At 37.7% G+C, this 23,847-nt stretch overlaps 1 protein-coding gene across 1 annotated transcript in view; it reads right to left on the reverse strand.

Moving 5' to 3' along the window:
- Window positions 1-9,149: 9,149 nt before the first annotated feature.
- Window positions 9,150-23,847, reverse strand: part of OSBPL11 (oxysterol binding protein like 11) — an 84,732-nt gene continuing 70,034 nt past the window's right edge. Inside the window, exons 11-13 of the mRNA XM_039253043.1 lie at window positions 22,085-22,267; window positions 15,196-15,349; window positions 9,150-10,856 (exon numbers count right to left, since the gene is read on the reverse strand). Coding sequence (XP_039108974.1) covers window positions 10,791-10,856; window positions 15,196-15,349; window positions 22,085-22,267 — 403 coding nt within the window. The 3' untranslated portion in view covers window positions 9,150-10,790. The remainder of the gene's footprint in view (window positions 10,857-15,195; window positions 15,350-22,084; window positions 22,268-23,847) is intronic.

Below are 23,847 nucleotides of genomic sequence, written 5' to 3' on the forward strand. Positions count from 1 at the left end.
CTTCTTTGTAGAAAATTATAAGGCATCTATAGAAAAACTACCGGGTGAAATAAATAAGTTAAGCAAGGCTGTAGGATACAAGCTCAGGATACAAAAATAAATTGTACTTCTTGTATATATTAGCAACAATTAAAAACTGAAAATGTTTGGGGCGCCTGGGTGGCTTAGTCAGTTAAGCGTCCGACTTTCACTTAGGTCATGATCTTGCGGTTCGTGGGTTCGAGCCCCGTGTCAGGCTCTGTGCTGACTGCCAGCTCAGAGCCTGGAGCCTGTTTCAGAGTCTGTGACTCCCTCTCTCTCTGACCCTCACCTGCTCACGCTGTCTTTCTCTCTCTCCTAGAAATAAATAAAATTAAAAAAAATATTTAAAAAATGCTGAAAATGTTTTAAAATGTCATTTATAAAATAAAAAATATGAAATATTTAGAGACAACTGATATAAGATATCTAAACCTGTATACTAAAAAACCACAAAATATTGCTAAGAGAAATTAAAGAAGATTGAAGTAAGTGGAGAGATACACTGTGTTCATGGTTCAGGAGACTCAAGACTGGCAAGAAGTTGGGGCGCCTGGGTGGCTTAGTCGGTTAAGCGTCCGACTTTCCCTTAGGTCATGATCTCGCGGTTTGTGGGTTTGGGCCCCGCGTCGGGCTCTGTGCTGACTGCCAGCTCAGAGCCTGGAGCCTGTTTCAGTCTGTGACTCCCTGTCTCTCTGACCCTCCCCTGCTCACGCTGTCTCTCTCTCCTAGAAATAAAAAAAAAAAAAAAAAGACTGGCAAGAAGTCATTCTCCCCAAATTGACTGATGGATTCAATTAAATCACAACAAAATCCCAGAAGGCTTTTTTGTAGAAATTGACAAGCTTATCCTAAAATTTATATGGAAATGCAAACTAGAATAACCAAAACAACGTTGAAAAAGAACAAAGTTGGAAGACTTACACTATCTGGCTTTAAGATTTATTATGAAGATACAGTAATCAAGACAGTGTAGTGTTGATATAAGAGAGACAAACCAATTTGATGTAACAAAACAGGGTCCTTACTAGACAAATACATTTATGATCAACTTATTTTAGACAAAGGTGTAAAGGCTATTCAATAGAAAAAGGATAGTCTTTTATTATCTTTTGTTGAAGTATAATTGACATACAACATCTTGTTAGCTTCAGGTGTTCATCATAGTAATTTGATATTTTTATACATTATGAGATTATCCCCATAAGTCTAGTTACCATCTGTCTCCACACAAAGCTATTATAATATTATTGAGTATATTCCCGATGCTGTACATTTCATCTTTGTGACTTATTTGATAACTGGAAGTTTGTATCTCTTAATTCTTTTCACCTATTTTGATTACCCTCTGACCTATAGCCCTTCTGGCAACCATCAGTTTGTTTCCTATACAAGTCTGTTTGTTTTGTTCATTTATTTTATTTTTTAGATTCCACATATAAATGAAATCATATGGTATTTGTCTTTCTCTGTCTGGTTTATTTCACTTAGTATAATACCCTCTAGGTTCATCCATACTGTCACAAATGGCAAGATTTCATTCTTTTTTTTATGGCTGAGTAATATTCCATTGTGCGTGTGTGTGTGTGTGTGTGTGTATGCACACATATCATATCTCCTTTATATATTAATCTAGAGATGGACTTTTAGGTTTCTTCCATATCTTGGCTATCGTAGTTAATGCTTCAGTGAACATAAGGGTGAATAGAGCTTTTAAATAAATGGCACTGAAAAGAATTGTGTATCCACTGCAAAACAAAACAAAACAAACTTCTTACACATACTTTGTGCCATATTCAATGAAGAAAATTAACTCAAAATGAATTATATGTTTACATGTAGGAACTTAAACTATAAAACTTCTGAGAAAATATAGGAGAAAATATTTGTGACCTCGGGTTAGGGAAGATCTTGGATATGATACCAAAAGCATGATCCATAAAAGAAACTTGATACACTGGACTTTATCAAAATTAAGAACATCTACTACTTGAAATACATTGTTAAAAGAATGAAAAGAGAAACCAGACTAGAATAAATTATTTAGAAACCAAATGTAAAAGCCTTATATCCAGAATATATAAAGAAATATCAAACTTCAATAAGAAAACAACCTAATGACAATATGGGCAAAAGATTTGAATAAACATTTCACCATAGAAGGTATACCAGGGGGCATATAAGCACATGAAAAGATGTTCTGCATCACTAATCATTACAGTTAGGCAAATTAACATCAAAACAAGCTGCCATGACATACCTATTAGAATAGCAAAAATCAGGGTGCCTGGGTGGCTCAGTCGGTTAAGCATCCGACTTTGGCTCAGGTCAAGATCTCACGGTTTGTAGGTTTGAGCCGCGCATCTGACAGCTAGCTCAGAGCCTGGAGCCTGTTTCAGATTCTGTATCTCCCTCTCTCTCTGACCCTGCACTGCTCTCTGTCTCTCTCTCTCAGAAATAAATAAAACATTAAAAAAAAAATAGCAAAAGTTAGACTGTCCACATCAAGTGCTGCCAATGATGTGAAGTACCTGGAACTCTCATGTACTGTTGCTGGGCGTGAAAAATAGTACAGTCATTTTGGAAAACTGACTCGCAATTTCCCAAAAAGTTAAAAACATATGCCTACCATTCCACTTCTAGGTATTTACCCGAGATAAATCAAAGCATATGTCCATACAAAGACTTGTATGAGAATATCATAGCAGCTTTATATGTATTAGACCAAAACTGAAAACCCCAATGTCTATCAACTGGTGAATGAATAAACAAATTGTGGTATAATCCAAACAATGAATTACTATTCAGCAATAGAAAAGAATGAACTACTAATGCGTGAAACAATATGAATAAGAAACAAACTAATTATGCTAAATGAAATAAGCCACACCTCCCTCTCAAAATAGACCATATTTTGAGAATCAAAATAGAAGGTTTGATTCTATTTATAGAAAATTCTAGAGAATGCAAACTAATCTATGACATAAAGCAAATTAGTGGTGGAGTGGATTGAATGGTAGCTTCCAAAAGATATGTTCACATCCAGAACCTGTGAATGTTAACTTACTTGGAAAAAGGGTCTTGGCAGATATAATTAAGAATCTTGAGATAAGGGTATGGCCTGGGTGGCTCAGTTGGTTAAGTGTCCGACTTTGGCTCAGGTCATGATCACAGGGTTTGTGGATTAGAGCCTTTTGTCAGGCTCTGTGCTGACAGCTGGGAGCCTGAAGCCAGCTTCGGATTCTGTTTCTCCCTCTCTCTCTGCCCCTCCCCCACTCGCACTCTGTTTCTTTCTCTCTCTCTCAAAATATAAACATTAAAAAATTTTTTTAAAAAAAGAATCTTGAGATAAGGAGATCATTGTGGATTACCCAGGTGGGATTTTTAAAAATTGATTTATTTAATTTTTTAAAAATGTTTATTTTTGAGAGAGAAAGAGCATGTGAGGGGGAGGGACAGAGAGAGAGGGAGACACAGAATCTGAAGCAGGCTCCAGGCTCTGAGCTGTCAGCACAGAGCCCTACGTGGGGCTCAAACTCATGAACTGCAAGATCATGACCTGAGCCAAAGTTGCACACTTAATCGACTGAGCTACCCAGGTGCCCCTATTTATTTATTTTGAGAGAGAGAGAAAGAGAGCACAAGAGTGGGAGGGGCAGAGAGAGAGAGGGGGAGAGAGAAAATCCCAAGGAGGCTCTGCTCTGTCAGTGCAGAGCCCGACATGGGGTTTGATCTGAAGAAGCATAACATCGTAACCTAAGCTAAAATCCAGAGTCAGATGTTTAACTGACTGAGCCACCCAGGTCCCCTCTAGGTGGGATTTTAATTTAACGTCAAGTGTCCTCATAAGAGGAAGGCAGAGGAAATTTTGAGACAGACAAAAGAGAGAAAGACCCCGAGAAAAGGTCAAAATGTGACCAGAGGCAAAGATTACAGTAATTGGCCACAAATCAAAGAAAGCCAAAAGATACCAGAAACTGAAAGAAACAAAAAATGGATTATCCCCTAAAGCCTCTTGAGAGCATGGCCCTGCTGACATCTTGGTTTCAGACTTCTGGGACCCAGAACTGTGAGAGAATAAACTTCTGTTTTAAGTCATTCAGTTTGTGTAATTGTTATGGCAACCCCAGGACACCAACACAAGAGGTTCCCTGGATATGGGACAGAGGCGAAGAGAGGGGAAGGTGGGTAGGAGAGATTACCAAGAGCCCAGAGTAAGCTTTTGAGAATGATAAATATTCTCATTATCAAGACAGAGGTGATGATTCATGGGAATGCACACACATCAAAAGTTATAAAATTGTACACTTAAAAATGTGTAGTTTAAGTCCATTGCACATTAACAAAGCTGTTAAAAAGAAAAAAGACACAATAGGTCTAAAACAAGACTCCACTTGTAATATTCTGGCCTTTTCTGAGTAGTCCACATAACGTTGATACATGGTGCATTCTCAGGAAACTGATCATAAGATGAAACCCCACCATATGAACATAGCTGAATAACCTCAGAATATTAGCATTGGGAGAACTGATATTTGAAGATATAAAGTATTGCTATACACAAGAAAAAATATTCTCATCTCATATGAGCTCCATTAGAACTGAGACAGGTTCTGGTACAGAGAACTTTGGTGTAAAGTGTTGTCCACGGATAAAATAGCTCTTGGGGGACCTAGCTCCTGGGAGGGGACCTAGATGTTGTAGAGCAGCTGCCGCTGTTTGACTCTTTCCTCTGTTGGATCCTCTGTTTTCCTTGATTTCTTATCTTTCCAATTCCTGCTTTTTTCCTTCCTCTGATGTGTTGCTGGAGCATGTGCTTTTAATAGCTTCCAGAAAAGGAAGAGCTAGGACAAAACTTTTAAATTTTGCAGGTCAGATTCGTCTTCGGCTGGGGATAAAATTCTGGGCAAAACTGGAGGTATTTCTCTTTTGCCTTTTAACTTTCAGTGATGTTGAAGAGCCTGATGCTATTGTTTTTAGAATCTCCTCTTCATCCTTAGTGTAATGAAATTTCACAATGATGCGGTCTGTTTTGGGCTTTTATTTTTCCTTTATTGTGCAGGATATTCATGGCATTCTCATTTGGATTCGTGCCATCCAGTCTGGGGAAACTGTCTTGTATGCGTTTTTAATATTTTTCCTTCCATTGTTTATTAATTCCTTGAATCCTCACTTGCTGTATGTTAGACTTCCTGGATTGTTCTTCTAATTTTTCTATTTCCCTTCTATGGTCCATCTTTTGTCCTTTTGTTCTATCTGCCGAGAGCTTACCCTTAACTTACCTTCTAGAATTTGAGTGATTAATTTGAGCTATCATATTTTTAATTTCCAAGACGTGTTCTTGTTCCCTCAACAATCCACTTTAAAGATAGTATTTTGTTCATATTTCATACAAGCAAGATAATCTTGTCTGAAGATTCAATGTTTTCTGAAGTTCTTTCCCACCATTTCCTGAATTATCAGTTTCCTCAAAATGTTTTCCCATTTGATCTTTTTTCTTCATGTTAGAATCTTTCCTCAAATGTCTGCTGATCCTCAACTGTTAAAATGAGAGGTAATGTGTTGTCTATATGTACAATGTGTTGGTGTCTGTGTAGTTTCCTGGTGAAAAATTATGTTACTGACTTGGCTTTACTGTAATTAACAGGATTGCCAACTGAGAATTTTTTTGTTGGTGGACCCTCCAAATATATCTGTAGGACTTTTTCTCTTGGAGTTGTTCTCCTAAAAAAGATCTTTTTTTTTTTCATATCTTTCATGAATTAACATAATTTATTGTCAAATTAGCTAACATATAGTGTATAGTGTGCTCTTGTGACTCATCACTTACATACAACACCCAGTGCTCATCCCAACAAGTGCCCTCCTCAATGCCCATCACCCATTTTCCCTTCTCCCCCCCAACCCCCATCAACCCTTAGTTCGTTCTCTGTATTTAAGAGTCTCTTATGGGTTTGCCTTCCTCTCTGTTTGAAACTATTTCTCCCCTTCGCTTCCCCCATGATCTTCTGTTCTTTCTCAAGTTCCACATATGAGTGAAAACATATGTCTTTCTCTGACTTATTTTACTTAGCATAATACCCTATACTTCCATTCACGTTGTTGCAAATGGCAAGATTTCACTCTTTCTCATTGCCAAGTAGTATTCCTTTGTATATATAAGCCACATCTTCTTTAGCAGTTCATCAGTTGATGGACATTTGGGCTCTTTCCATGATCTGGCTATTGTTGAAAGCACTGCCACAAACTTTGGGGTACATGTGCCCCTATGCATCAGCACTCCTGTATCCTTTGGATAAATTCCTAGTAGTGCTATTGCTGGGTCATAAGGTAGTTCTATTTTTAATTTTTTGAGGAACCTCCACACTGTTTTCTAGACTGGCTGCACCAGTTTGCGCCTTGTGCAAGAGGGTTCCCGTTTCTCCACATCCTCGCCAACATCTGTTGTTTCCTGGGTTGTTAATTTTAGCCACTCTGACCTGTGTGAGGTGGTTTCTCAAGTGGTTTTGATTTGTCTTTCCCTGATAAAGAGTGACACTGAGCATCCTTGTCTGTTGGTCATATGGATGTCTTCTTTGGAAAAGTGTCTATTTGTGTCTTCTGCCCATTTCTTCACTGGGTTATTTGTTTTTCAGGTGTTGAGTTTGCTAAATTTTTTTATAGATTTTGGATACTAACCCTTTATCTGATATGTCATCATTCGCAAATATCTTCTCCCATTGTCTTTTGCCTTTTAGTTTTGTTGTTTCCTTTACAGTACAGAAGTTCCAAAAAGGATCTTTTAATCTCTTGCCTAAAGGTATGAGCCTGACTGCCAATATTTGGGGAATGGGATAGGGGATGAGGCTGTGAGGTCTCATACTTAAGTATGTAGACTTTAACTTGTTCCTCATTTTCAGTTTATCAACCTGTGTTCCTGAATTGGAAACCTCTCTGGTTCAATCTTTCGAGTCTTATAGGGTGGAACAAGGGTTAGTCACCTAGTTGCATTGTTTGGGGCTTCTAATGTAGACTTTGAGCCAAGCTACTTGCTGTTTTCTTTTTTTATCATCATTTTAAGTAAGCTCTGCCCAATGTGGGGCTCAAATTCATGACCCCAAGATCAAGAGTTGAATGCTCTTCCAACTGAGCCAGCCAGGCGCCCCCCCCAAATCCCTCATTTTCAACTCATTGATCAACTGCCTTCTAAAGAACCTAGTACCATGATGCCTTTCTGGGGGTTGGAAAGACCAGTTAGCTTTGCCCATGTCAACAACTCATTCTCAGGAATTCAGGTTTTGGTTTCTTCCCTCATCTAAGCCTGTAAAGATAGGGGTAGTATTTGTCACACTGGAGTCTAACGCATCATCTGACCTCAAATGAATACTTAACAGATGTTTGTTGAAGGTCTAGCCATGTGAATTGAAGTGAGCACTAAACTTTCTGAGCAATAATTTCTTCATGTGAAAGCTGGAACAGCCATCCCTGACATTGCAATTTCACAGTGTTACTGTGAATATCAATCAGTGAAAACATGTGCAAAAGCTTTGTAATATGTAGCAATTTCCTGTGCAGCTTGGTTTTCCGGTAAGGAAGGATTTTATGCCACTACAATACATATTTTATTGGAATTTCCATTTTCATGTATGAACTTGTCTTTTATATACCCATCTGGTAGAATCATCTTCCCTTTCCTCTCCCACTATCTCTGTGGAATCACCACTCAGCTTCCAGTCACTGTCATAACTCTAAGGAATCCCTCCCAAGTGTAGACTGTGGAGTGATCACACAAAATTGCCTTCCTCTGGGGGAGCACATTGAATAGAAGTTAGCCTTTACCTTAAGGCAATATTTTAAATAAAATTTCATGTTTATCTAATTAGTAAATCCAATCTGTAGAAAAAAAATTTTAAAGAATTAATCTATGGAAGTTCATCAAGTACCAAATATTTATAGTTGTGGGTAAAGTACTAGGATGACTGAATTAGAAATTCAGTGCTTTTCTTATTATTTTGGTGACAAGTAGTCATTAGAGGTGATGTTGGTTACAACTGAAGAGTTCAGGGAATCAATATGTAGATGCCGTATCTCACCCAACACACAACCTAAAAATTACTTTTCAGGGCTTAAAAACCATCTATTCAAAAATGTAATTAATTAGAATATAAATTATGGAACTTAAATACAAATATCTGACAGAAGGTATAGGGTGATAAGTGTTATCATCATGGTAAAAAAAAAAAAAAAAAGTCCAAATACATGGCCAGAGCATTGTCTTTTTGTCACTATTGGTTTTGGACTTCTTAACACACAATTCTGAATAACTAGAAAGAAAGCAAACATTTAAAACTCTGACTCAGGGGCACTCGGGTGGCTCAGTTGGTTAAGCATCCAACTCTTGGTTAAACTTTGGGTCATGCTCTCATTGTACAGGAGTTCAAGCCCTGCATTGGGCTTTGTGTTGACCGTGCAGAGCCTGCTTGGGATTCTCTCCTCCTCTCTCTGCCCCTTCCCTGCTCGCTCATTCTTTCTCTCAAAATAAATAAACTTAAAAAAAAAAAAACTTTTTTAAAAACAAATAAATAAATAAAACTTTGACCCAAAAGTAAAAGATACAAAACATTAACAAGTGCTGCAAAGATTCATTTCTCTGGCCAATTATCAACATGTAAATAAAAAAATAAAACAGAAAAGACCTCTAGCTCTTGTCTGGTAAATAAGCTGCAGTGAAAAGTCAAGATGAAGACAAGGTAAAATAATTACCCAAAATTAGTATTATTATTTCACTCTTGTCAAAGAATTAACCCAATATCATGAGGAGATTTCAATTACTTATAAATGTATTTTTTTCTTAAGAATTTTTAAAACCACATTTCAATAATTCTTAAAATGATTCAATAATTGAAAGAAATAAGCATTCAAATGGTTCAAAGAATAAAACAAAATCTCTAATTTTACATTCTTGTTTTTTCCAGGCTATTTAAACATTTCAATTTTTAAAAACTCTTATTGAATATACTTCCTTATCTCCCTAAGAGATTCCTGAAGAGAAGGATTTAAAGAAAAAAATCAATGTCCGTCTCAAATGAATAGGGGGCTAACTCTTCTAAATACAAACCTATTTCTCTCCATTCACAAAACAGACAAAGGCATTATTGTTCTCTAGTTTTATTATTTTTCAATTTTCCCAACACATGAACTATAACTCATTTTGAGATTTTTCAGTGCATTTCACAGCAAAAATGAACAAGAGAATCATTAAAATGGTTGTACATAAACCAGTTATTTTCTTATAATTTACAATTTGCTGCAAAAATTATTGTTTTGCTGTTTTCATCCTATTAACCCCTTCAATAAAACACAATTTATCAGAGCACAAAGCTTAAACTCCTTATGATGATGCAAGAGACACAGCCACCTACAATGGCTGATGACTTACAGGCATATGTTACACACACTGATTGGAAGACCACATCAGAAGAAACAGAGTAAGGCACCACTCTTGGAAAATTAAGGTAGCTTGCAGTAACAAGTGTTGAGCACCATAAGTAGGTGCTCAATAAATACTTGAATGAATGATGAGAGCCATAATTAGCACTATTCTTTTAATTGCCAGCAATCCTTCAACCTCAATAAAATACTTATTTTTTTAAAAAAAGAGATTTGTACCTGAATATAACTTCCTGATATCTTTTTTCCTAATATCTTTTTATTTCTTATTGTTTCTCCAGGATTTGAATTTTCTTGAAAAGAAAACCAGACCATACATGCACTTAGCCACAAATATAACTTCTGAATTACTGACAAATATGAATAGCTGTTTTAAATTTGAATGAACAGAGGTAAGATGAAGCATACTTATTCAGAGGGATAGCACATAATACTGGATATTAATCTACAAGTGAAAAAAAGGGAAGAAAAAAAAAGTAACAGTTTTATTTTTTAAATGTTTGCTTTGTTCTTTAATGCCTCAGTTCTTGAGAAAGGCCAAAATCTCATCATATTAACATGAACACATTTAAAAAAATTGTCTCTCAAGTGTAATATTTAATAAAACTAGGTATTGGAAAATGTTCTGAAATTTTTCAAGTCAATGTTGTTTTCAAGTATATTAAAATGCTCAGAAGAAAAAATTCTCCATGGTTATAATTCTAATCAATTTATAAATATACTTTTTTAAAAGAGAGTTCCAACAGAGGTGGATAATGGAGAAGTTCCTCAGACACAGGCACACAGTCTCTTTGAAGGAACAGGATGCCTTGTTACTACAACCTGGTTGATTTTGTTAACACTGATTTCAGGCACAATGGCTGAATCCACTTCTGGGTCATCATCGTCCTCCTCTTGCTTTGTTTGTAAGAGCAGTGAATACTTCAGTTACTGACAGAAAGCAAAGCACACACTCTGAAAGAGACTTCACTCTTTACTATAAAGAAATCAAAATCACTGAGTTCTCACTCTTGTGTGTATCTGCTGCCCCCATGCAAAAATAGGGGATTTAAACTTAACTTTAGGAGCAGGAACCAGATAAAAGATGGATCATCTGATAATTCACGTGAAAGGTTTTCTGATGATATTGCTCATATCACATGAACAGGGTGGTGAGAGGCCCATCGTGCGTCTTCAACACTTTGGTCTTGCTGCAGTTCTGTGGTGCCCTAACAGGGACCTTCGGGTTTAGCTAGATTCAGTCTGTGCAATCAGGAAGCAGGTCACTCAGTGCAATGACTCCATTCTGGGAGGGTGTAGGGTAAACAGAGAAGTTCATTTGGTCGAGTCTCAGATAGTGTATATCACTCTGCCGGTTGCGTTGCTGGAATTGTTTTCCAAAGGGGTTTATGATAAACCCAGCCATCTCCCTGAAACAAACAGAAAAATAAATTAAAGGATGATTCCTCTAAGATCTTCAAAATCAATAACCAAAACTAGAAGCTACATCTTCACTGAGGTAAAATTCTACTCTAATATTTAAATATAAGAGTTTTTGTGATGGAAAGAAAATCTCTGTGTTTAAGATACCAAATAATGTCTGTGGTTTAGCTAGGATTAGAGGAGAGGTTCTGGTCTGGGGGCACCTAGTTGATGCTGCATCATCACTTTATTTGCAAAAGTCATTTGTAGCAATTTTGCCAAGACACTGCAGACTTAGCCTCACCCACAGAGTGACAGGCAGCAGGTGGAGCACAAAGAAATGGTCATCAAGCTACCAGCCATTCTCCACCTCAACTGGCATCTCTAGTATCTGAGTATTATTTTCTAGTTCTTTCCTAACTCTACTCCCATTAGTTTACCCTGGCTTCTGTGATTAGGATACTGTGAGGAGCAAAGTTAGAATCAGAGAATGAACTACAACCAGAGAAGACCAAGTGAGGAAAAGAAATGCATGAAGCCACATACCAGAGTACAGGACTTGCCACAGTTGAGGTCAGGGTAGCTAAGAGGAGAGTTCAGTGTTTATGGGACTAAGAAAAGTAAGTTGGACCTGAGGGGCTCCTGGGTGGCCTAGTGGGTTAAGCATCTGGCTTTGACTCAGGTCATGATCTCACAGTTCATGGGTTTGAGCCCTGTGTTGGGCTCTGTGCTGATAGCTCGGAGCCTGGAGCCTGCTTCAGTTTCTGTGTCTCCCTCACTCTCTGACCACCCCCCCACACCCCAGCTCAAGTGCTCTCTCTCTTTCTCAAAAATAAACTTAAAAAAAAAATAAATAAAAAATAAGTCAGATCTGAACCTGTCCTTAACCCCATAGCTCCTTCAATTTATTTATACTAAAATATAAAATAAATAAAAAATAATCTCCTGTCTTATTCCAAAATGACTTAAGGCAAGCAATTACTTGGCTCCTAGTGACAAGGACTCACTCTCTTCTTGACTGAATTTTATTAAATGATGAATTATTTTAAAATTTAAAAATTTTTACAGTTTATTTATTTTTGAGACAGAAACAGAGACAGTGAACAGGGGAGGGGCAGAGAGAGAGAGAGAGGGAGAGAGAGACTGTCAGGCAGGCTCTGCACTGTCAGCAAAGAGCCCGATGTGGGGCTTGAATTCACAAACCAAGATATCAGGATCTGGGCCGAAACCAAGAGTTGGACGCTTAACCAACTGAGCCACCCAGTCTCCCCACACTTGTTTTTTTTCTTCCTTAAGTTCACTTATTTATTTTGATAGAGACAGCAGGCATGCACAAATGGGGGAGGAGCAGAGAGAGAGAGGGAGGGAGAGAAACCCAAGTAGGCTCTGCACTGTCAGCGAAGCAGGGCTCAATCCCATGAACCATGCATGAGATCATGACCTGAGCCAAAATCAAGAGCTGGATGCTTAACCAACTGAGCCACCCAGGTACCCCAGCTCCTTGACTGAATTTTAGTCAGACTCCTTTGAGCTCTCTTGTTGAATGAGCCTCATCCATAGTCTATTAAGCCCAGTTTTAGCAAGGAATCTTGATAAGCCAGTTTACCAAGAATTCCCCCTACTCCAAATCCTGATTTCTAAACACCACTTCTTTCACCCTTGGTATCTACTCAAGTTCTTCCATCTCACCCCCATCCTTGATATCCAACCAAGATTCTCTTTTCCACCCACTCCCTCACATTTCCACTTGTTCCTGTACTCATAGTTAAGTACAATCCCTCTTCTCTTTACAATAGTCCTGAATGAAGTTTTCCTTGACATTTTTAGTAAGTGTCAGAATAATTTTTCCTTAATAACAGCAACCATTAGGTTGTTTATATTAAATCACCTGGTTGATAATTCTCAATTCTATAGTACTGTTCTTTGAAAACGATGTAACCTAACCCTATCACAGAATGCTAGATCGATAGGGGCTCTTAAGAATATCTGTCCAAGTATACATGAGAAGTAGCAACTTTACATGCCATGTTAGCAGCAAGATTTAGGGTGCCCACCTTTTAAAATCTCATTAATTGTATCTTTTTCTTTTTAAAGATTAAAAAAAAATATCTACACCAAACATGGGGTTTGAAATAACCCCAAGATCAAGAGTTGCATGCTCTACCAACTGAGCTGGGCAGGTGCCCCTGTATCTTGCAGCCATTACAGTTCTCTGCTCTCAGCTGCCAGAGTTCACTTTTAATTAATTAGAGAGGTCTTGCCTTAGGAATTCTCCTCCTAGAATCTGTTCCTGATATCTCAGTTTTCTTAATGAGTTTGAAATGAAAAAAAAACAAAAAACAAAACAAAAAAAACACCAAACCAAGGTTATCAGACTATACCTTTGAATAATAATTACAAAGCTTTATTTTTTCATATAAAAGAATAATATATAAAATACTTCCTCTTTATTATTCCTATCCATGAAAATGGCCAATATTTATAATAGATATCCAATGATTAGAAAAATGAAAGTAATGAAGCGAGTATAGTAAACTTGAACAAATGTATAATAAATCTTAATAAACAAAAAATAAATGGACTTTTAAGGTTAAGAACTACGCAAAAATCAAGATCAAGTTACTTCTTTAAAATTCATTCCTGATGGACCAATATTAAAATTCAGGGGGGGGCTTCTGTAGACTTGGCCAACAAGTCTTGGACAAGAAACTTTATTTTTTCTTTTTAAGTAAACTCTCTACCCAACATGAAGCTTGAACTAACAGCCCCAAGATCAAAAGCCGCATGCTCTTCCCACTGAGCCATCAGGTACCCCGATAAGAAAAAAAAATTTTTTTTAATTGAAAAAAAAAAATGTAGGTGAAGGGCAGAGAGAAAGGGAGAACAGAATCCGAAGCAGGCTCCAGGCTCTGAGCTGTCAGCACAGAGGCCAATGCAGGGCTTGGACTCATGAACTGTGAGATCATGACTTGAGCTGAAATCAGACACCTATCTGACTGCACCATCCAGGTGCCCCGAGAAAATTTTTCTTGATATCAGCCCTGGTCCGCAATTATTCACATTACTCTGAATTCTACCAGAAACCAATAAACTAAACCAAACAAAAATCTTTAAATTTAGATAAGACTCCAGCAATTATTTAGTCTAGCTGCAAAATCAGTGCATGAAGTCTTCTATCTAAGCCATGGTCTCATCTAGGACTCGTGGTGCATTATTATAAAATGTACTCCCCCATGTTATTACTGGATATTTTTTATTGTTATACAATTCCTTTTTTTAATTTTAATTTTTTTTAATGTTTTATTTATTTCTAGGAGAGAGAGAGAGAGAGCGTGAGCAGAGGAGGGTCAGAGAGAGAGGGAGTCACAGACTCTGAAACAGGCTCCAGGCTCTGAGCTGGTAGTCAGCACACAGAGCCCGATGCGGGGCTCGAACCCACGAACCGCGAGATCATGACCCAAGCGAAAGTTGGACGCTTAACCGACTAAGCCACCCAGGCGCCCCTATACAATTCCTTTTTATGTTAAGCTCAAAATTCCTGGTAGTCTGGACCTACCTCAGGCCTGCTATAAAAACTGATAAAAGATTTCTGTGATAAAGCATACACATATCTGAAAGGTTACAACAAATGGTGGCCCCAATTTTTGGTTTTCTAGGCTGAAAACCTCACACTTTATTCTTTTTTCCTTAAATGTTGCAAAGATTCTAGCCAATGCACTAGCCTTTGTGTAGCCAGTTAAGTTTCTCATGTCTTCCTTTAAAATGTAGTCTCTGCGATGGGGCGCCTGGGTGGCTCAGTCGGTTAAGCGTCCGACTTTCGCTTAGGTCATGATCTCGCGGTAATGGGTTCGAGCCCCGCATCGGGCTCTGTGCTGACTGCCAGCTCAGAGCCTGGAGCCTATTTCGGAGTCTGTGTCTCCCTCTCTCTCTAACCCCTCTAACCCTCCCCTCTTCACGCTGTCTCTCTCTCTCTCTCCTAGAAATAAATAAAAATATTAAAAAATAATAAAATAAAATAAAATAAAATGTAGTCTCTGCAAGTGAACAGAAAGTTTCAGTGTAGTTTGAAAGGCAATAAATTATAAACTGTCTATTCTATTATTGTGACTGGAGATTATGTTAGCATTTTTGTTTGTGGCCAACTTAATCCCAAAATCCATTTCATCTGAACTGCTGGTAAACTATGTTTTTTTGTCAAATTGTGAAAAGTTCCATGAAAAAGCTCATGGTTGTACTGGCCTATTTTTAGAAATAAAGATGTATAAGTGGTAACAATTCAAGAAAGCCTAGTAAATTACAGTTCTCACAATGTAGACGAGTTTTAGTCTGAAGATATGTAGGACAAACCTCTTTAATAAAATATTTGGTTTTCCAGGGTGTGCCTGTTTCCGTACGATGCCTTTCTTCAGTCCTCTGGCGCTCTTCCAGGGTACGTTTATGCTCTGTGGCTTTATCGATCTCAGATTCCCTCAAAGAGTCTGTCACATTTTTCCACAATCGCCTATAATTTGAAAAGCCACACATTTTACAAGCATTTTTTAGAAAAAGATAATTAAACAGAACTTATACTCTTGAAAATAACTGTAACCTTTTAAAATTATGTTTCCTAAGTCAGATGTATAATTTCATGCTTATGAGTTATAAGAACACTGACAACTATTCTGCTGCTTCTGCCTTTTCTTTTTAGGGGCGCCTGGATGGCTCAGTTGGTTAAGCGTCCGACTTCAGCTCAGGTCATGATCTCACGGTTCGTGGGTTCGAGCCCCACATCAGGCTCTGTGCTTACAGCTAGCTCAAAGCCTGGAGCCCTGTTTCGGATTCTGTGTCTCCCTCTCTCTCTGACCCTCCCCTGCTCGTGCGGTCTCTCTTTCTCTCTCTCAGAAATAAATAAAAAACATTAAAAAAATTAAAAAATAATTTGTATTATCCCAAGTTATTAATATAGTTTTATTTTTAAGAAACTTAGGAAATAATAAACAAAAAAAGGTAAATAAATTTTTTAACAGCTGAAAGGTAAGAGAGACCACTTCTGCTTCTGGTCATGATGAAATAAATAATGGGGACCAGATATACCTTCCTGCCTTTACTCAAGTAGGAAACCAGACAAAATATATTGAAACAACGGTTTGTGGATACTGAACAAGAGGCAGCACAGGACAGTGATCCCTGAGAACAGGGAAATAAATGAGGGGAGTCCTATGGGTACTTCAGCTCACTGCCTAGAGTTTATAGGCACAGCAGAGACAGGAAAGCTCAACAAAGTCCAAGCAAAAGAAAACTGCAAGACAATTCTTTGGGGGAAAGAAGAGTCTGTTCAACAAATAGTGCTGGGACAACTAGATATCTACCAGCCAAAAGAGGCCTTACCTTATAATACAACTTTTACAAAAGACACGAGGAAAATCTTTTTTTTTAGTTGGTTAATTTGTTAAATTTATTTATTTAGAGATAGTGTGCAAACAGGGGGAAGGGAAGAGAGCAGGAGACAGAGAGAATCCCACGCTGGCTCTGCGCTCTCAGCATGGAGCCCCACGCAGAGCTCGAACTCACAAACCATGAAATCATGACTTGAGCTGAAATCAAGAGTCAGACGCTTAACTGACTGAGCCACCCAGGTGCCCCAACAAAAGAAAATCTGTAAGTCTTTGGGTTGGGCAAAGATTTCTTAGATATAATACCAAAACCACAATCCATAAAAGAAAACATTGATAATCTTATCTCAGAGAAATAAAACCCTTTACACTGGGGGGGGGGGGGGGGAAACCACTAAGAAAGTTATAAAAAATGAGCAACAAGGAGAAAATATTTGCAAAACACATATCCAGTAAAAGATTTGAATCCAGAATTCACAAAGAACTCCTACAACCCAGTAGGAAGACAATCACACACTTCACCAAAGAAGATACACAAATGATTGATAAATTAGCATATGAAAGTATGTTCAACATCATTAGTCATTTGGAATATGTGAATTAAAATCATAATAAGACACTATTTCACACCAGCTAGAATGGGTATGAGGCAGGCAGTAACAAATGTTGATGAGGATGTGAACTGGAACACTTATACATTGCTGGCAGGAATGTAAAAGGATGCAGCCATCTTGGAAATTAGTTTGGCAGTTTCCTGAAAAGTCCAATGTAAAACTTCCAGACAACCCAACAATTCCACTTTCAGATATTTACCCAGAGAAATGAAAACATATCCACCCAAAGATTTACCCAAGAATGTTCATAATAGTATTAACCATCATAGTCCAACACTGGCAATGTCCAACAATTGGTGAATGGATAGGCAAAATGTGGTTCCATATAATGGAATACTATTCAGCAATATAAAAATATGAACTACTGATACATGCCATATCATGGATAAACCTCAGAAACATTGTGCTAAATGAAAGAAGCCAGGCACAAGGTTATCACATATTGTATGATTCCATTCATCTGAAGTGTCCAGAAAAGGCAAATTTATAGAGACAGAAAGTAGGTTCCCTGAGACTGCGGATACAAATGGACATTAACTGTAAATGGGCATGAGTGATCTTATGGGAGGATGAAGACTGTGAAATTGATTTATGGCGATGACTGCACCACGCAGGAAAGTTGCTAAAAATCATTGAATTATACACTTGAAAAAGGTGAATTTTATAATATGTGAAATATATCTTGATAAAGTTTTTTAAAAGTTTATTTATTTTGAGAGAGAGAAAGAGAGGGAGAAAGAGAGAATGCGCAGAGGAGGGGCAGAGAGTGAGGGAGAGAATCCCAAGCAGGCTCTGCACCGAAAGTAGAGCCAGATACAGGGCTCGAACTCACAAGCCATGAGATCAAGAGTCAGATGCCTCACAGACTGAGCCATTCAGGTGCCCCTTGATAAAGTTTAAAGTGGGACTTTTAGTATTAAAGTAGAATTCAAAGCAAAAACTATGATCATGGGTAAAGAAGATTATTTCATAATGATCAAGGGTTAGTACATCAAGAGGACATACAATCCCAAATGTGTAGGCCCCTAATACAGAGCTTCAAATAACATGAAGACTTACAGAACTACAAAGAGAAATATTCAATTATAATTGGTAATTTCAATAATTGATCTCAACTGAACAAGTACACAGAAAATTAGTAATGACACAGAATATTAGAAAAATACTATCAACCTACTTGAACTAATTGATATTTGTAGATTACTGCCACCTAACATCAAAAGAATATGCATTCTTATTAAGTGCACATGAAACATTTACCAAGATAGAATGGATTCAGGGTCATAAAATAAATCTCAATAAATTTGAAAGATTAAAACCACACAAAGTAAATATATCTTTTGGCCAAAATTAAGTTAAAACAAAAATGAATAAGGGGAAGATACCTGGAAATTTTCCAAATATTCAGAAGTTAAATAATGCATTGCTAAATAACTTCATGAGGGGCACCTGGATGGCTCAGTTGGTTAAGTGTCCCTCCTTGGCCCAGGTCATGATATCACGGTTTGAAGATTCAAGCCCTGCATTGGGCTCTGTGCTGACAGCTTAGAGCCTGGAGCCTGCTTTGGATTCTTTCTGCGTCTCTCTCTCCCTCTGCTCCTCCCTGCTTGCACTGTGTCCTCCTCTCTCTCTCTCTCTCTCTCTCTCAAAAACAAACATTAAAAAAAAATTTAAATAACTTTATGAGTCACAAGGGAAATTAGAAAAACATATCAAGAGTTCAAAAGTAGTGAGATACAGATGAAGCAGACTTGGAAATATATTAAACATACATATTATGAAAATAGGGAAGGGGCACCTGGGTGGCTCAGTCAGTTGAGCGTCCGACTTCAGCTCAGGTCATGATCTCACAGTTCGTGGGTTCAAGCCCCGCGTCAGGCTCTGTGTTGACAGCTCAGAGACTGGAGCCTGTTTCAGATTCTGTATCTCCCTCTCTCTCTCTGACCCTCCCCTGTTCATGCTGTTCTCTCTCTCAGAAACAAATAAACAACATTAAAAAAAAAATAGGAAAACCAATGGCCTAATCAGGGGTCAGATACCTATGGTTGGCTGCCCATTTCTGTGAACACATTTTTATTGTAACAATAGTGATGGCTATCCTTTCACTGTTTGTGGCTGCTTTCATGCTACAGTGGCAGAGTTGAGCAGTTGTGGTAGAGACTATCTGGCCCATTAGGCCTAAAATATGTACTCTCTGGCCTTTTACAGAAAAATGTGCTGACCCTGACCTAAGCTTCCCTTTTAAGAAATGAGAAAAAGGAAGAGCAAATGATGCACCAAGTAAGAAGAAACAGGAAATAAAAACAAGCAGAAATCAATGAAGAAAATAGAATACAGACAGAAAACCAATGAAACCAAAAACTAGTTCTCTGAGTAAAATTAAGTCTTTAATTACATTGATTAGGAAAAGAAAATATTACCAACATAAAGAATTAAAAGTGGGGACATCACTACAGATCCTACACACATTAAAAGAAAACTAAGGGAATATTATAACTATATGCCAATAAATTTGACAAATTAGATTAAATGAATCAATTCCTTGAAGATATACAACCTACCAGAGTTCACTCAAGAAGACAACCTCAATATCAATAAAAAGATATTGAATTTATAGTTAAAAACTTTTCCCCAAAGAAAATAATAGAACAATCAATATCCCCCATAAATGTAGATATAAAAAATCCTTAATAAAATTTTAGCAAAGAGAATCCAGCAGTATTTCTTAAACATCTACTTTAGGGATGCCTGGATGGCTCAGTAGGTTAAGCGTCCAACTCTTGATTTCAGCTCAGGTCATGATCTCAGTTTGTGAGACTGAGCCCCACATGAGGTTCTGTGTTGACAGAGTGGAGCCTGTTTGGGATTCTCTGTCCCTTTCTCTACCCCTCCCCCCTCAAAATAAATAAACATTAAAAAATATGCTTTAATAATTGCTGGATTCTTATAGTTGTTTCTACATTTAGTCTGCTGTGATCTGTTGTTTTAGTTAAGTATATAAAGAAAACCTGGCCTCACATTGATGCATAGTTGGAGAAGAGAGTAAGGTTTTTTAAATTTTTATTTCTTGAAGTATATTTATTTTGAGAGACAGAGAGAGTGAGCAGGGAGGGGCAGGGACAAAGGGGAGAGAGAGAGAAAGAGAGAGGGAGGGGAAGAGAGGGGGAGGGGGGGAGAGAGGGAGAGGGAGAGGGAGAGAGAGGGGAAGAGAGAGAGAGAGAGAGAGAGAGAGAGAGAGAGAGAGAGAGAATCCCATGCAGGTTCTGCACTGACAGTATGGAGCCTGACGTGGGGCTCAAACCCATGAACCATGAGATCATGACCTGAACTGAAACCAAGAGCCAGACACGTAACCAAGTGAGCCACCCAGGCGCCCCAAAGAGAATGATATCTTAACATATCCTCAAGTAATTCAAATTTTTGATACTGTATCAAATTCAGCAGGTGGTAGGTTTTTTTTTAAAGGTGGAGACTGAAAAATACCGGTTAATACCAGTTATCCAGATAACTACCGTACTTTGGTATTTACCAACAGTGCTTTATGCTTACTCCCGATTTGTCATGTGGAATATTAAAAAGATAGGTCCTCTCTGATACAGATTTAATAAAACTAACAACCTATACTGTCTTTTCAGGGACTTTTTTTTAAAACAACCTGGCATCTTAAAAAAAAAATGCAAGTACATGGACAGTGAGGAACATAATGACCATCTGTACAGTTCTGTGCCACTACCTTTATTACTGCTAAGGCCCAACAGCACTACCCACCACTGTTTAGGCACCACCAATGTAAGTGCCAACAGAATGAAAGAGGTAAATAGCATCTTGGCATTATTAAAAAAATAAAACTGAACTTGCAAATCCTATAAAAAATCTCAAGGACCACTAAGGGTCCACAGACCAAACCTAAGATCCTCTCCTTTTGCATAACTATATTGTACATCTAAAACTAATTTCACACTATGTGTTAACTCCATTGGAATTAAAATAGAATAAAAAGAACTTCTTCAGGATAAATTCAAAAGGAAAAAATTTCCCCAGTCACTACTGTTTTATTTCTCAATGCAATCTGAGTCTTTGGTTAATGGGTATTTAATTCCTTTACACATACAGTATAAATGGTTTAGTTCTAGTTACATGGTCTTAACTTAAGATGTTTAATGCTTCCTTGTATTTCCCTTTATCTTTTATAAATTGATAGAGGAATACTTCCACATGACAGAAAATTTAAATGGTTCAAAAAGGGGATTCTGTGAAAGGTAAGTCTCCTTCCTATCCTACACCCCACTACTCCTCTCCACAAGCACCCACTATAAACACATCTAGGGAACTTTACTCAATTATCACACACACGGACATCCATTTTATGCACTTTTAAAGGCCTATGACCTATATTGCCAAAATACTCTCCGGTGGGGGTTGTACCAGTTTATCCTCTAACCAGCAGTATGAAAATGCCTATTTACTCACTTTTCTCAAATAAGGCATTATTTCAAAAAATTTTTTTAATGTTTACTTATTTTTGAGAGAGACAGACAGAGTGTGAGTGGGGGAGGGGCAGAGAGCAAGAAAGACACAGAATCTGAAGCAGGCTCCACAAGCTCTAGGCTGTCAGCAGAGTCCGATGCAGGGCTTGAACTCACGAACCACAAGATCATGACCTGAGCCAAAGATAAATGCTTAACTGACTGAGCCACCCATTCGCCCCAAGAGGTATTATTTTAAAAACTAACCTGTCCTATTGTTTAACTTACATTTCCTTGAATTCTAATTACACTGAATAAGTTTTCATTTTTTTAATGTTTATTTCTGAGAGAGAGAGAGGGGGAGGGAGGGAGATAGAGGATCTGAAGCAGGCTCTACGCTCTCAGCACAGAGCCCAATGTGGGGCTTAAACTCACAAACCGAGAGATCATGACCTGAACCAAAGTCAGATGCTTAACCAACTGGGCCACCCAGGTACCTCAATTTTTCATTTTCTTAGTGGGCATTTTTTTCTACTTTTATGAACTCCCTCTTTATGTCCTTTGCCCATTTTTCTATTAGGGTACCTATCTTCTTGTTAATAATTTGTAAACATTTTTTGATACGGATAGGAATCTTTTGACTATTAAATATTGTAATAGTTTTACCCAACTTACAAATGCAAACTGGTGAAGTGACTTGCCTAAGATTGCAAATTAGTAAAAAGGCTTAGATTAAGATTCAGAGCTTCTGATTCTTTCTTGGATGGATGTGAGGGTGACATACCTGGATTCAAATGGATCTTGCTTCTCCAGAGGTCTTACTCTTTTCTTTGTTACTGCCAATTTGGTTAAATCCACATACTTTGTCTCTCCATTGCTATAAGTGAACTCAAGAACACTATTCCATTCGCCTTGCACTCTGCATACCACAGTATTGGTGATGTTGTGCTTTACTTCACCTGTAACCCTAGAAACAAGTAAAAAATAAAGATATGCTCTAATAAGTGAAACTGGGCTTATTTCTTAGAATTGTGAAATGTACAAACGTACCTTCTGAATTATGTTTAAACTGGTTATACAGCTCACTTCAGTCTGTGAGTGCCAAAGTCAGACTCATTAAATCCCATGACAGCTTACTAGATAATTTTTTTGAGTTCATTTATTTTGTTATTCTGAGAGAGACAGAGTGAGTGGGAGAGAGGCAGAGAAAGAGGGATAGAGAGAATCACAAGCAGGCTCCATGCTGTCAGCACGAAATGGGGGCTCATTACGTGAGTACATACCAGAAGTCCGACACTTAACTAACTGAGCCACTCAGGTGCCCCTCAACTTTAATCTTTAGAAAGAATACTGGGAATTAAACTAGAGACTAAGTTACCGGAATGATCACAAAGTATGATCTTTAAATGTTTGCTACAAACAAAACTATTATAATATTAAAACTAAATAGAAATATGAAAAATATTAACATTTTCATTATAGTTTTAAAATGTTACAACATTACAATTTAACATTTTTAAAAAACTAGTCCTAGTTACTTAAAAGTTTAGGGGTGCCTGGGTGGCTCAGTTGGTTAAGTGTCTGACTTTGGCTTAGGTAACGATCTCATGGTTTGTGAATTCATGCCATGAGTTGGGCTCTGAGCTGACAGCTCGGAGCCTGGAGCCTGCTTCGAATTCTGTGTCTCCCTCTCTCTCTGTCCCTCCCCTGCTCACGCTTTGTTTCTCTCTCTCAGAAAAATAAATACACATTAAAAAAAAAAGTTTGGGGTCCCTATATTTGAAGTTCTGGATATATTGATTTTGTGTAAAATCACATAAGCCTAATTTTAAATTGAATATAGAAACCAGCTAAACCAGTAAGAGGTAGAAAAATAGAAAAAGTAAAAAAATCTTAATATTCTCTTGCCAAAATAGAAAAATTAAAAGAGAGAGTAACAGTATACAAAAATTATCATCATCAACACAGAACTCAGAGAGAACTCAAACACTACTGCTGTTAAAAGTTTAATGGAGAGTTATCTGGATAGTGTATCAACAGACGGAATGCAGTTCAAATGAAGGTCGGAATAAACAGGTCTAATTATTTTTATGAAGTATTTTGTGTTCACTGTAGGACACAAGAAACAACAGGGTCAGATAAGAGAGAGGTTCAGAACTTAGAGAACAGTGAGCAAATGTTAAGGTCTAATCAGTGTACCAGTGACTTGGTTTATCTGGATTCAAAAGGCAGTCCATAGGACTAAAGCCCCAGACAGGAACCGTAAGCAGTACTTGTCAGGTATAAGCCAAGGACCTAAGAACCAGAAGGATGCAGCAGAATTTAGGGAGCCCATAGTTTTCAAACAAGATAAGTTAATTAAAGGTCTGCAAACTCAGAACTCAAGGCAGAGATATAGGGGCCGATAAGCAAATGATCTATAAACTAGGCTTTGAGATTAAGGTAAGAAAGGTTTGGAAACCAAGAGCAAACCAAACATCCCAAATCAAAACTTAGGCATACCTATAGCTCACTGGACACAAAGAAAACCAGGACTAACAAGTCTGC

Source organism: Hyaena hyaena, unplaced genomic scaffold, assembly GCF_003009895.1.
Source record: "Hyaena hyaena isolate Hyena2069 unplaced genomic scaffold, ASM300989v1 scaffold_434, whole genome shotgun sequence".
Lineage (NCBI taxonomy): Eukaryota > Metazoa > Chordata > Mammalia > Carnivora > Hyaenidae > Hyaena > Hyaena hyaena.